This window comes from Pristiophorus japonicus, chromosome 19 (genome assembly GCF_044704955.1).
Source record: "Pristiophorus japonicus isolate sPriJap1 chromosome 19, sPriJap1.hap1, whole genome shotgun sequence".
Classification (NCBI taxonomy): Eukaryota; Metazoa; Chordata; class Chondrichthyes; family Pristiophoridae; genus Pristiophorus; species Pristiophorus japonicus.
Genome location: NC_091995.1, coordinates 73849293 through 73864505, shown reverse-complemented (window position 1 = coordinate 73864505; position 15213 = coordinate 73849293). Strand labels below are relative to the sequence as shown.

Sequence of the window (15213 nt, the reverse complement as noted above, 5' to 3'; positions counted from 1 at the left end):
GGTCCTGGCCTGCTGATGGTCTTACAGGCCGAGACCGCGCCGATTACTCGCTCACCTGTAACGGGTTTAATAAGATGAGGTAGACGCGGTTTATCTGCCGATCTCTCTCATCGATGTTTAAAGCTTCGCCCGGCCCCATAGCGGAGTGTGTCTGCACTGATCTGGCCCCGCTCCGGAATGGCCCCACTGGGCCCACAGAGTTTGTGTAAGACAGTCCCCTGGGACCATGGTGCCAAAGGAGAAGGAGGGGCACGCTGCCCCTCACATGGCCACTGGCTGAGTGGCTCCTCTGCAGCAAGTGGCACTTCCCACAGGGCCACACCACCAACCCCTCACCCACTCCCTTATCATGTGGCCAATAGGGGGTGCCTAAATCCCTACCTATCTGGTCAATACCACGTTGCTGTTTGTGGGAGCTTCCTGTGCGTAAATTGGCTGCCGCGTGTCCTGCATTACAACAGTGACTACACTTCAAAAAGTTCCTCATGCGGCTGTAAAGTGCTTTGGGATGTCCTGAGGTTGTGAAAGGCGCTATAGAAATCCAATTATTTTGATCTTTCTTTATATAAACTAAATGGTACAGTTTTAAAATGGGGGCAGGAACAGAGAAAACTGGAGGGAGCTGCTGTCATGTATGTACATGCTGTTTGTAGCCACCAGATGGTGTCTTTGTTGGAGGCCACTGAGCAGCAGGCACATGGTGCTGCTCTGGTATAAAAGACCAGCCATTTTGTGAGTCAGACACTTTTGGGCCGTAATAAAGCAGAGACAAGGGTGTTCAGTTAAAAAGTACTCAGTTTGTACCTTTATTGCATACATAGCAGTTGCGTACAGAAATATTTAAAGGTGCCAGGACACCTTGAAAAGACTGCTTAAAAAAAGCACACTGGATCCTTGGCTTTAAAAAATAGAGGCAGAAAGCACAGAAGGAAGGAATTTATGCTAAACCTTTCTACAGCACTAGTAGGCCTTAGCTGGAGTATTGTGTCCAATTCTGGGCACCACACTTTAGGAGGAATGCCAAGGTCTTGGAGAGGGTACAGAGGAGATTTACCAGAATGGTTCCAGGTGTTATATATGTGGACTTGTACTTACTCTGTACAGCCACCAGAGGGCTCATTCCCCGGATTATGGGATCCCTTGGGAGCACAGGTATTTAAGGAGGCTTCACAGGTTGGAGAGGCACTCTGGAAACTTGCAATAAAAGACTACGGTCACACTTTACTTTGAGCTCACAGTATTCAGTCTGACTCTTTCTCCATACACAACAACTGGCGACGAGATACAGATAGCGAACCCAAAGATGCAGAGAACAGTGGGCATCCTGGAGAAATTTTCAGAGGGAGATGATTGGGAAACTTTTGTGGAGCGACTCGACCAATACTTCGTGGCCAACGAGCTAGATGGGGAAGAGAGCGCTGCCAAACGAAGGGCGATCCTCCTCACCGTCTGTGGGGCACCAACGTACGGTCTCATGAAGAATCTGCTCACTCCAGCGAAACCCACGGAGAAATCGTACGACGATTTGTGCACACTGGTCCGAGAGCATTTGAACCCGAAGGAAAGCGTTCTGATGGCGAGGTACTGGTTCTATACCTACAAAAGGTCTGAAGGCCAGGAAGTGGCGAGTTATATCGCCGAGCTAAGATGCTGTGCAGGACATTGCGAATTTGAAGGATATTTGGAGCACATGCTCAGAGGCTTTTTCGTACTTGGCATTGGCCACGAAACCATACTTCGCAAGCTTTTGACTGTAGAGACCCCAACCTTGAGTAAGGCCACAGCGATAGCCCAGGCTTTCATTGCCACCAGTGACAATACGAAGCAAGTCTCTCAGGACCCAAGTACTGTGAACAAAGTGATGTTGTTTTCGAATCGTAACGTATAGAGCAGGTCATACATACCTGCAGCTACACGTCTGCAGATGACTCAGAGTCCACCATCAAGGGTGATGATTGCAAGGCCATTAACACCTTGTTGGCGCTGTGGGGGTGATCATCGTCTCCATTCATGCCGATTCAAAGGATACGTTTGCAAGAGCTGTGGAACAATGGGACACCTCCAACGAGTGTGCAGGCGAGCTGCAAAGCCTGTTAAACATGCAAACCACCATGTTGCAGAGGAGGATCACAATGAAACTGAGCCTCAGGCAGAGGCACATGAGGTGCACACATTTACCATGAATTGTCCCCCGATAATGCTGAATGTTGAACTAAATGGACTCCCGGTGTCAATGGAGCTGGACATAGGCGCGAGCCAGTCCATCGTGGGCAAAAATACTTTTGAAAGGTTGTGGTGCAACAAGGCCTCAAGGCCAGTCTTAACTCCAATTCGCACGAAATTAAGAACTTACACGAAAGAACTGATTCCTGTAATCGGCAATGCTACCATAAAGGTCTCCTACGATGGAGCGGTGCACAAGCTACCACTCTGGGTGGTGCCAGGTGATGGTCCCACACTGCTCGGCAGGAGCTGGCTGGGAAAGATACGCTGGAACTAGGACGACGTCCGAGCGCTATTGCCCACTGACGACACTTCGTGTGCCCGGGTCTTAAACAAATTTGCTTCGCTGTTTGAACCAGGCATCGGGAAATTCCAAGAAGCAAAAGTGCAGATCCAGCTAATTCCGGGGGCGCGACCCATCCATCACAAGGCGAAAGCAGTACTGTACATGATGAGAGAAAGGGTAGAGATCGAGCTAGACCGGCTGCAAAGAGAGGGCATCATTTCACCGATCGAGTTCAGCGAGTGGGCCAGTCCTATTGTCCCAGTCCTCAAGAGAGACGGCATCGTCAGAATCTGTGGCGATTACAAAGTAACTATCAATCATTTCTCCCTGCAGGTCCAATACCCACTACCAAAGGCCGACGACCTCTTTGTAACACTGGCGGGAGGAAAGACGTTCATGAAGCTGGATCTGACTTCAGCCTACATTATGCAGGAACTGGAGGACTCATCGAAGGCCCTCACCTGCATCAACACGCACAAAGGTCTTTTTGTTTATAACAGATGCCCGTTTGGAATCCGATCAGCGGCGGCGATATTCCAGAGAAACATGGAAAGTTTGCTGAAGTTGGTCCCGCACACTGTGGTCTTCCAGGACGACATCTTGGTTAGAGGTCGGAACTCAGTCGAGCATCTACAGAACCTGGAGGAGGTTCTTAGTCGACTCAACCGCGTGGGGCTCAGGTTAAAACGCTCGAAGTCCGTTTTCCTGGCACCTGAAGTGGAGTTCCTGGGAAGGAGGATTTTGGCGGACGGTATCAGGCCCACCAATGTGAAGACTGAGGCGATCGAGAACGCACCGAGGCCACAGAACGTGACGAAGCTGCCGTTGTTTCTGGGACTCTTGAACTACTTTGGTAACTTCTTACTGGGTCTCAGCACACTGCTAGAACCACTGCATGTCTTACTACAAAAGGGGGTGAATGGGTTTGGGGCAAAAGCCACTTGTTAAAGTGAGAAAATTGTTATGCTCAAATAAATTGCTTGTGTTGTATGATCCATGTAAACGTTTGGTACTAGCATGTGATGCGTCGTCATATGGTGTCGGGTGTGTATTGCAACAAGCCAATGATTTCGGGAAACTGCAACCAGTTGCTTATGCATCCAGGAGTCTGTCTAAGGCTGAGAGAGCCTACAGCATGATTGAAAAAGAAGCGTTAGCGTGTGTCTATGGAGTAAAGAAAATGCATCAATACCTGTTTGGGCTAAAATTCGAATTGGAAACTGACCATAAGCCACTTATATCCCTGTTCTCCGAGAGTAAAGGGATAAATACCAACGCATCGGCCCACATCCAGAGATGGGCGCTCACATTGTCCGCATACAACTATGCCATCCACCACAGGCCAGGCATGGAAAACTGCGCCGATGCTCTCAGTAAGCTGCCATTGCCCACCACGGGGGGTGGAAATGGCACAGCCTGCAGATCTAGCCATGGTTATGGAAGCATTTGAGAGTGAGCAATCACCAGTCATTGTCCAGCAGATCAAAACCTGGACAAGCCAGGACTCTTTATTATCTCTAGTCAAAAGCTGTGTGCTTCACGGGAGCTGGGTCCAGTGTCCCAGCAGAAATGCAGAGATAAAGCCGTTCCAGCGGCGCAAAGATGAAATGTCTATCCAGGCAAACTGCCTTCAGTGGGGCAATTGAGTAGTGGTTCCCAAGAAGGGGAGAGGCACCTTCATCAATGACCTCCACAGTACCCACCCAGGCATCGTAATGATGAAAGCGATAGCCAGATCCCACGTGTGGTGGCCCGGTATCGATGCGGACTTAGAGTCCTGCGTTCACAGATGTAATACACGCTCGCAGTTAAGCAATGTACCCAGGGAGGCGCCGCTAAGTTTATGGTCTTGGCCCTCCAAACCATGGTCAAGGGTACACGTCACTATGCAGGCCCGTTCTTGGGTAAAATATTCCTTGTGTTTGTCGACGCGTACTCCAAGTGGATTGAATGTGAGATAATGTCAGCACGTCCGCTGCCACTACTGAAAGCCTGCGGGCCATGTTTGCCACACACGGCTTACCCGATGTCCTGGTGAGCGACAACGGGCCATGTTTTACCAGTGTTGAGTTCAAAGAATTCATGATCCGTAACGGGATCAAACATGTCACATCTGCCCCGTTTAAACCAGTGTCCAATGGTCAGGCAGAGAGAGCAGTGCAAACCATCAAGCAAGGCTTGAGGAGGGTAACTGAAGGCTCACTGCAGACTTGCCTATCCCGAGTCTTGCTTAGCTACTGCACGAGACCCCACTCACTCACTGGGATCCTACCTGCTGAACTACTCATGAAAAGAGCACTTAAGACAAGGCTCTCATTAGTTCACCCTGATCTACATGAACAGGTAGAGAGCAGGCGGCTTCAACAAAGTGCATATACCATGATAGCGCAAATGTGTCATGCGAGATTGAAATCAATGATCCTGTATTTGTTTTAAATTATGGACAAGATCCCAAGTGGCTTCCCGGCACTGCCGTGGCCAAAGAGGGGAGCAGGGTGTTTCGGGTCAAACTTTCAAATGGACTCATTCACCGGAAACACTTGGACCAAATCAAACTCAGATTCACGGACTATCCTGAGCAACCCACTTTGGACCCTACCTTTTTTGATCCCCAAACATACACACCAGTGGCAACCGACACCATGGTTGACCACGAAGCAGAACCCATCATCCACAGCAGGTCTGCAAGGTCCAACACACCAGGCAGCCCAGCAAGGCCAGCAACACAGCAGCCCAGCGAGGGCCCAACAAATGATTCAACACCAGCTTTCACACCGAGACGATCAACCAGGGCAAGAAGGGCCCCAGATCGACTCACATTGTAAATAATTACACTATTGACTTTGGGGGGGGGGAGAATGTTGTTATATATGTGGACTTGTATTTACTCTGTATAGCCACCAGAAGGCTCATCCCTTGGAGTCCCAAGGGGATAACCCCTTGGGAGCACAGGTATTTAAGAAGGCTTCACAGGTTGGAGAGGCACTCTGGAGACCTGCAATAAAAGACTGAGGTCACACGTTACTTTGAGCACTCAGTATTCAGTCTGACTCTTTCTCCATACACAACACCAGGGATGAGGGACTTCAGTGGATAGACTGGAGAAGCTGGGATTGTTGTCTTTAGAGCAAAGAAGGTTGAGAGGAGATTTGATGGAGGTGTTCAAAATCATGAGGGGCCGAGACAGAGTAGATAGAGAGAAACTGTTCCCATTGACAGAAGGGTCGGGAACCGGAGGACACAGATTTAAGGTGATTGGCAGAAGAACCAATGGCGACATAAGAAAAAACTATTTACTCAGCGAGTGGTTCACTGGAACGCGCTGCCTGAGAGGGTGGTGGAGGCAGACTCAATCACGGCTTTCAAAAGGGAGTTGGATAAGTACCTGAAGGAAAAAGATTTGCAGGGCTTTGGGGAAAGGGCGGGGGAGAGGGACGAGCTGAGGTGCTATGAGGGGTCTTGATAGAGTAAATAAGTATACATTGTTTCCACTGGCAGGAGGGTGGCTGACTAGGGGGCACAGAACCAGAGGGGAGATAAAGAGAATGTTGTTTTAATTGCGCTGCCTGAAAGGGCGGTGGAAGCAGATTCGGCAATAACTTTCAAAAGGGAATTGGATACATACTTGAAGGGGAGAAAACTGCAGGGCTATGGGGGAAGAGCAGGCCAGTGGGACTAACTGGACAGCTCTTTCAATGAGCTGGCACAGGCACGATGGGCCGAATGGCCTCCTTCTGTGCATGTATGAGGATGTCAGGTAAGGAAAGGAGCAGGCGCGGCTATCGTGACCTCTAACCCCTGATGGAGCAGCCCGTCAACAATCACTGTCCAGTTTCACACCTGCCCAAATCCCAGGGGGCAAGTTCTCTGAGAGTCGCTGGTACCCAGGTAAGATTTAACTCTTTCGGGCGGAGAAAGCTCAGCCAAGTTTTAAGAAATAATTACCTTATCGTATTGATGAGTTAGGTATCGATGTTTGTCGTTGGTTTTCAGTGAGTTTGAGGAGGTCTGTTTAGCGAGGCTTCTGTCAGTCTGGAAGTAAAGGGTTCACCTTTAGGAGTTTAACAAAGGTCATTCTTATATACCTGTTCTAAGCATGTTCTCTTCCACCTAATGGAGATTTTGTCCCTTCCCCTCCCTTGTTAGTTGCCTCAGCTTTCTCCCCTCCAGGCCGCAGTGGCTGTTTTTCTTTCCTGAGCTGCAATTCTCGGGATATATTCACGACTCACACGTCAAGGGATGGGAGCTCTGCCACTTGTCCACAAGTCAAATACAGCACAGCGAGACGCCACTGAAATGGGGTAGATTTCTCCCCGTGTAAGATTACTCTCCAACTGGCCTAACAGTTCCATTTACTAGTGTCAGCTGTGGCTCAGTGGGTAGCACCCTCGCCTCTGAGTCAGAAGGTTGTGGGTTCAAGTCCCACTCCAGAGACTTGAGCACGTAAATCCAGGCTGACATTCTAGGGGAGTGCTGCACTGTCGGAGGTGCCATCTTCTAGTTGAGATATTAAACCAAGGCCCTGTCTGCTCTCTCAGGTGGACGTAAAAGATCCCAGGGCACTATTTTGAAGAAGAGCAGGGGAGTTATCCCCGGTGTCCTGGGGCCAATATTTATTCCTCAATCAACATCACGAAAACAGATTATCTGGTCATTACCACATTGCTTGCTGTGCGCAAATTGGGTGCTGCGTTTTCCACATTACAACAGTAACGGTGCTTCATTGGCTGTAAAGCGCTTGAGACGCCCGATGATCGTGAAAGGCGCGATATAAATGCAGGTCTTTTTTCTTGACTAAATTGCTGATCCTTATGAACTTGGTGAAGATGTTAACTCTGATTCAGTCAAACACACGCTTTGGTTTATGAGCTGCAAGCCCCTTACCTCAGTCTTCCCTTCATGCTAAAATCTACAGGTCTCAGAAACCCAAGCTTGGCATCAGCAAATCACTGATGTTGCCAGGACTGGAGAATTTTAGCGATGAGGAAAGATTGGACGGGCTGGGGCTGTTTGCTTTGGAACAGGGGAGGCTGAGGGGGGACCTTATTCAGGTGTATAAAATTATGAGGGGCCTAGATAGAGTGGATAGGAAGGACCTATTTCCCTTAGCAGAGGGGTCAACAACCAGAGGGCATAGATTTAAAGTAATCAGTTGAAGGATTAGAGGGGAGCTGTGGAGAACCTTCTTCACCCAGAGGGTGGTGGGGGTCTGGAACTCACTGCCTGAAAGGGTGGTAGAGGCAGAAACCCTCATCACATTTAAAAAGCACTTGGATGTGCACCTGAAGTGCCGTAACCTACAGGGCTACGGACCAAGAGCTGGAAAGTGGGATTAGGCTGGATAGCTCTTTGTCGGCCAGCACGGACACGATGGGCCGAAATGGCCTCCTTCCGTGCTGTAAATGTCTATGAACTATCTGCTCCTTTAAAATGCTCCTTAAAACCTACCTTTATGACCAAGCCTGGCTCAATGTCAAATTTTGTCTGATAACGCACGTGAGAAGCGCATTAGGGCGTTTTACTGTGTTAACAGTGCTATATAAATGTAAGTTGTTGTTGCACTGACAGCATTCGTGGTGAGTCAGAAAGGTTCGGGAAGTGCGTTGGAAAGGCCTATAAAAAGGCCCAACGCGTCGCTGAGGCTCGGGAGTTCGTGGTGAGTCGGAGGGGCTCGGGTGTGCATCGGAGAGGCCTATAAAAAGGCCTCTAGGTGCAGCTACAGGGAGAAGGCAAAAAAGTAGAAAGAAATCAAAAGGTGACGTCAAAGCCAAGGGGGTAAGTGATTGGCTGGTGATTGGCAAGTAGTTTTTCTTTTTCTTTATCAGTAAGTAACCTTTAGCATTGTTGTTGCCCAATTAAGTTAATCTAAGGGTTAAATCATGGTAAGAGAGCTCGGACACGTGTTATGCTCGTTCTGTACTATGTGGGAACTCAGGGACGCTTCCGGTGTCCCTGACGACTACGTGTGCGGGAAGTGTATCCACCTCCAGCTCCTGACGGACCGCATTGCGGCACTGGAGCTGCGGGTGAATTCATTCTGGAGCATCCACGATGCTGAGAATGACGTGAATAGCACGTTTAGCGAGTTGGTCTTACCGCAGGTAAAGGGTACACAGCCAGATAGGGAACGGGTGACCAACGGGGTCTCCTGCGGTCATCCCCCTGCAAAACAGATACACCGCTTTGGGTACTGTTGAGGGGGATGACTCATCAAGGATAGGCAGCAGTAGCCAAGTTCATGGCACTGTGAGTGGCTCTGCTGCACAGGAGGGCAGGAAAAAGAGTGGGAGAGCGATAGTGATAGGGGATTCAATTGTAAGGGGAATAGATAGGCGTTTCTGCGGCCGCAACCGAGACTCCAGGATGGTATGTTGTCTCCCTGGTGCAAGGGTCAAGGATGTCTCGGAGCGGGTGCAGGACATTCTGAAAAGGGAGGGTGAACAGCCAGTTGTTGTGGTGCATATAGGTACCAACGATATAGGTAAAAAACGGGATGAGGTCCTACGAGACGAATTTAGGGAGTTAGGAGCTAAATTAAAAAGTAGGACCTCAAAAATAGTAATCTCAGGATTGCTACCAGTGCCACGTGCTAGTCAGAGTAGGAATCTCAGGATAACTCCGATGAATACGTGGCTTGAGGAGTGGTGCAGAAGGGAGGGATTCAAATTCCTGGGGCATTGGAACCGGTTCTGGGGGAGGTGGGACCAGTACAAATTGGTTCCGGTCTGCATCTGGGCAGGACTGGAACCAATGTCCTAGGGGGAGTGTTTGCTAGTGCTGTTGGGGAGGAGTCAAAATAATATGGCAGGGGGATGGGAACCTATGCAGGGAGGCAGAGGGAAATAAAAGGGAGACAGAGGCAAAAGATAGAAAGGAGAATAGTAAAAGTGGAGGGCAGAGAAACCCAAGGCAAAAAACAAAAAGGGCCACATTACAGCAAAATTCTAAAGGGGTAAAGTGTGTTAAAAAGACAAGCCTGAAGGCTCTGTGTCTCAATACGAGGAGTATTCGGAATAAGATGGACGAATTAACTGCACAGAAAGCAGTTAACAGATATGATGTAATTGGCATCACGGAGACATGGCTCCAGGGTGACCAAGGCTGGGAACTCAACATCCAGGGGTATTCAACATTTAGGAAGGATAGACAGAAAGGAAAAGGAGGCGGGGTGGTGTTGTTGGTTAAAGAGGAAATTAAGGAAGGTCATTGGCTTGGATGATGTGGAATCGATATGGGTGGAGCTGCGGAATACCAAACCAAAGGGCAGAAAAAGCTGGTGGGAGTTGTGTACAGGCCACCAAATAGTAGTAGTGAGGTTGGGGACAGCATCAAACGAGAAATAAGGGATGTGTGCAATAAAGGTACAGCAGTTATCAAGGGTGACTTTAATTTACATATAGATTGGGCTAACCAAACTGGTAGCAATGCAGTGGAGGAGGATTTCCTGGAGTGTATTAGGGATGGTTTTCTAGACCAATATGTCGAGGAACCAACTAGAGAGCTGGCCATCCTAGACTGGGTGATGTGTAATGAGAAGGGACTAATTAGCAATCTTGTTGTGCGAGGCCCCTTGGGGAAGAGTAACCATAATATGGTAGAATTCTTTATTAAGATGGAGAGTGACACAGTTAATTCAGAAACTAGGGTCCTGAACTTAAGGAAAGGTAACTTCGACGGCATGAGGCGTGAATTGGCTAGAATAGACTGGCAAATGATACTTAAAGGGTTGACGGTGGATAGGCAATGGCAAACATTTATAGATCATACGGATGAATTTCAACAATTGTACATCCCGTCTGGAGTAAAAATAAAACAGGGAAGGTGGCTCAACCGTGGCTAACAAGGGAAATTAAGGATAGTGTTAGATCGAAGGAAGAGGCATATCAATTGGCCAGAAAAAGCAGCAAACCTGAGGACTGGGAGAAATTTAGAATTCAGCAGAGGAGGACAAAGGGTTTAGTTAGATGGGGGGAAATAGAGTACGAGAGGAAGCTTGCAGGGAACATAAAAACTGACTGCAAAAGCTTCTATAGATATGTGAAGAGAAAAAGATTAGTGAAGACAAACGTAGGTCCCTTGCAGTCAGAATCAGGTGAATTTATAATGGGGAACAAAGAAATGGCAGACCAATTGAACAAATACTTTGCTTCTGTCTTCACGAAGAAAGACACAAATAGCCTTCCGGATGTACTAGGGGACCGAGGGTCTAGTGAGGAGAAGGAACTGAAGGATATCCTTATTAGGTGGGAAATGATGTTGGGGAAATTGATGGGATTGAAGGCCGATAAATCCCCTGGGCCTGATTGTCTGCATCCCAGAGTACTTAAGGAAGTGGCCCGAGAAATAGTGGATGCATTGGTGATCATTTTCCAATAGTCTATCGACTCTGGATCAGTTCCTATGGACTGGAGGGTAGCTAATGTAACACCACTTTTTAAAAAAATGAGGGAGAGAGAAAACGGGTAATTATAGACTGGTTAGCCTGACATCAGTAGTGGGGAAAATGTTGGAATCAATTATTAAGGATGAAATAGCAGCGCATTTGGAAAGCAGTGATAGGATCAGTCCAAGTCAGCATGGATTTATGAAAGGGAAATCATGCTTGACAAATCTTCTGGAATTTTTTGAGGATGTAACTAGTAGAGTGGACAAGGAAGAATCAGTGGATGTGGTGTATTTGGACTTTCAAAAGGCCTTTGACAAGGTCCCACATAAGAGATTGGTGTGCAAAATCAAAGCACATGGTATTGGGGGTAATGTACTGGCATGGATAGAGAATTGGTTGGCAGTCAGGAAACAGAGAGTCAGGATAAACGGATCCTTTTTGGAATGGGAGTGAGTGATTAGTGGAGTGCCGCAGGGCTCAGTGCTGGGACCCCAGCTCGTTACAATATACATTAATGATCTGGATGAAGGAATTGAGTGTAATATCTCCAAGTTTGCAGATGACACTAAACTGGGCGGCGGTGTGAGCTGTGAGGAGGATGCTAAGAGGCTGCAGGGTGATTTGGACAGGTTAGGTGAGTGGGAAAATGCATGCCAGATGCAGTATAATATGGATAAATGTGAGGTTATCCATTTTGGCGGCAAAAACACGAATGCAGAATATTATCTGAATGGTGGCAAATTAGGAAAAGGGGAGGTGCAACGAGACCTGGGTGCCATTGAAAGGTGGCATGCAGGTACAGCAGGTGGTGAAGAAGACAAATGGCATGTTGGCCTTCATAGCTCGGGGAGCAATTGTACAGGGCCTTGGTGAGGCCTCACCTGGAATATTGTGTTCAGTTTTGGTCTCCTAATCTGAGGAAGGACGTTTTTGCTATTGAGGGAGTGCAGCGAAGGTTCACCAGACTAATTCCAGGGATGGCTGGACTGACATATGAGGAGCTACTGGATCAACTGGGCCTTTTTACACTGGAGTTTAAAAGGATGAGAGGGGATCTCATAGAAACGTATAAGATTCTGACGGGACGGGACAGGTGAGATGCGGGAAGAATGTTCCCGATGTTGGGGAAGGCCAGAACCAGGGGACACAGTCTAAGGATAAGGGGTAAGCCATTTAGGACTGAGATGAGGAGAAACTTCTTTACTCAGAGAGTTGTTAACCTGTGGAATTCCCTGCCGCAGAGAGTTGTTGAGGCCAGTTCATTGGATATATTCAAGATGGAGTTAGATATGGCCCTTACGGCTAAGGGGATCAAGGGGTATGGAGAGAAAGCAGGAAAGAGGTACTGATGGATCAGCCATGATCTTATTGAATGGTGGTGCAGGCTCGAAGGGCCGAATGGCCTAATCCTGCACCTATTTTCTATGTTTCTACGTTTCTATACACTGAAACTAGTCTTAAAGTAGACAACCTGCCCACCACACCAGTGTCATATTCATTCCCCAGATTCCATGGAATGCCCTAAAGCATGCGTAAGGCATAAAGTTTGGGGCGGACTTTCCAGTCCTTTGCGTTCCGTTTTTCGCCCCAGAGCGGCGGCAATGGCGGGGGTGAGGTGCCCTGGGCGGGCGGTCAGCCTCCAGCGCCCCGCGGCGATCCTCGGGTCTGGTTTAGCGACGGCGCGGAGCAGCACCGCCCGGAAGAGCTGTGTCCGGTGTACAAACCAGGGCGGGGAATCTATACCGACAGCGGAGAGGTGGGTAATGGACTCCTGAGGTAAAGGTGATTGTTTATTCTTTTCATTTCTTTTGCGATTTATGTTGTGATGCCGTGGGCAATGTATTGGGAATGTTTTTGTGCTATTTCCCCCCCCCCGCAGGCGTCTCTCAGAGCCCTCCCGGTCTGGCTCTTTAGCTCGGGAGTTTCCCACACTAATGCCCAAGAGAGGTGTACATGGGCTCCCTTAGCGCTGCGCCCCCTGACTCAGGGCTCAGCTCCCCAATGTTACTGACTGAGGCGCAAACTGTTCCCGGGCGCTAACTTTACCACACCGCTGCCGTTACCGCCCCAAAATCATCAAAGTCGAAAATCCAGCCCAAATAGAAGACACTATAATATACGGCACTTACCCTTTCATATTTAGTGGCTGAGGGCACTTCTCGGCCTTTGTTGCTCAGCAGGCTGGATAAAGGCTGCTGTGAGATTTCTCGGTCAGTCTAGAAGGGAACATTGCACACCATGAATCTTTTCTGTCTTCCTCTCCCCTTCTCCTAAAAACCCCTGAGCACATTCTGCGGGAATTCTCCCGATGGGCCATCGTAACCTCAGCGGAAAGTGCACAGACAGTGGCCCCGGGTTTATCGCCCGCCCAACGGCAGCAAAGGGTCGGGACGAGGGGTTAAATTGTGAAATTCAAAATCCTGCCGTCCAACCCGCCCCATTGCACTATTAACGCTGGTGATTCAGGCCCTGGACCAGGCTCCCGCTAAAGTCAGGCACAAGACGCAATGTGATATTAACATCAAGTCACGGGGAGTCCCGCGCGGTCCAATGCCCGACAGCGGGACCATGGTGGGAGGGGACAATTGGCCGGTAGAAGTCCAGGTAAGTTTCAAAAATGTTCGTCTCTACGAACTTCTTGTGGGTACGTCCACCCTCCCCAGGCCCCGCAAGGTGTCCTTGACCTCCTCAGCCCCGGCCTACCCCGAGCTCGAAGGACCCACCCCCATATCTCAAAAGAACCTTCAATGTGGAAGGTGTAATGTATTTGATTCATGGGTTCTTTGCTTAAGAATTTATAGAAACACATTGCTATTAAGAACTAGTTGGTTTATTAGCAAAAGGTTTAACAATCACACTACACTTTACCAGTTCATCCACCAGGCTCACAACCACTTGACTCATCGTGGATCCCCTGAACCCATCTGGCTGGGGTTTTATTGAGTCTTGTGAACATTACATGACTGGCCAAGCGACTCCCAACTCAACAGCTCTACAACTATTCTGGTAAAACAATGAATCAAGTGCCCCCTTTTAAGGGGAACTAGAACCGATAAATTAACCAATAAAACTTTTTAAACAAAATTCGGTCATATTAAAATTTGGTTGCCGGGGGTGATGATGCACTCCAGTCCCTCCGGCGCCCACCTCTCGCGGAAGGCCACAAGCGTACCGGTGGACACCGCGTGCTCCATCTCCAGGGACACCCTGGCTTGAACGTAAACGCAGAAGAGAGGCAGGCAGTCGGGCTGAACTATACCCTCGACCGCCCGCTGCCTGGACAGGTTGATGGCCACCTTGGCCAGGCCCAGGAGCAGTCCTTCAAGGAGGCCTTCCGACCTGCCCGCTCCCCTCCGCACAGGGTGCCCAAAGATCAGGAGTATGGGACTGAAGTGCAACCAGAATTTCAAATCGTGGAACAGGTGCTGTAACCTCAGACACTCCACATAAACATGGAACACGGACTCTTCCAGATTGCAGGAATTACAGGCGGCCTGGGAGCCCGTGAACTGACTTAAAAACCGATTGCACGGGAGCAATTTTTGTTGAAAGTTAAATCAAATGCCCCCTTTTGATTAGGGCACTAGAACCCACAAATTAACATTGTAAACTTTAATGAAACTTAAACTCAAATTAAAATTTGGTTGCCAGGAGTGATGATGCACTCCAGTCCCTCCGCCGCCCACCTCTCGCGGAAGGCCTACAAAACTGTGATCATATTCACAGGTACATACATTAAAGAGGGGGAGGCACAGAGAGAGGGAGGACAGAAAGAGAGACAGAGAGTGAGGGAGGGATGGATAGAGGCAGAGAATGAGGGACAGAGTGAGAGGGGGATTACAGAGAGCTGGAGGGGGGGGAAGGACAGAGAGGGGGAGGGGCAGAGAGAGGGGGAGGGACAGAGAAAGAGGGGCAGGGACAGAGAGAGGGAGGAGGGGCAGAGAAAGAGACAGAGGGATAGAGTGAGGGAGAGATGAGTAGAGGCAGAGAGTGAGGGACAGAGCGAGAGGGGGAGGGGCAGAGAGAGAGGGGGCAGAAAGAGAGAGACAGAGAGTGAGAGAGAGATGGATAGAGGCAGAGAGTGAGGGATGGAGGGGCAGAGAGAAAGAAAAAAGAAAGCTACAAAGAAAGAAAGAAAGCAAGAAAGAAAGCAAGAAAGAAAGCAAGCAAGCAAGAAAGAAAGAAAGAAAGAAAGTGTTATGTAGGCAATAAAGGTACAAACTGAGTATTGTTTAACTAAGCAAGGTACAACATTGGCTCTGCTTTATTTAGGCCCAAAGTGCCTGACTCTCAAAATGGCTGGCCTTTTATACCTGAG

General features: G+C 48.9%; 1 protein-coding gene across 1 annotated transcript in view; it reads right to left on the bottom strand.

Annotated features, from left to right (window-relative positions):
• Positions 1-15213, bottom strand: part of LOC139230265 (uncharacterized) — a 209895-nt gene that overhangs the window by 81233 nt on the left and 113449 nt on the right. The window contains exons 5-6 of the mRNA XM_070862095.1: positions 13025-13111; positions 6455-6541 (exon numbers count right to left, since the gene is read on the bottom strand). Of these exons, the coding sequence (XP_070718196.1) occupies positions 6455-6541; positions 13025-13111 (174 nt within the window). The remainder of the gene's footprint in view (positions 1-6454; positions 6542-13024; positions 13112-15213) is intronic.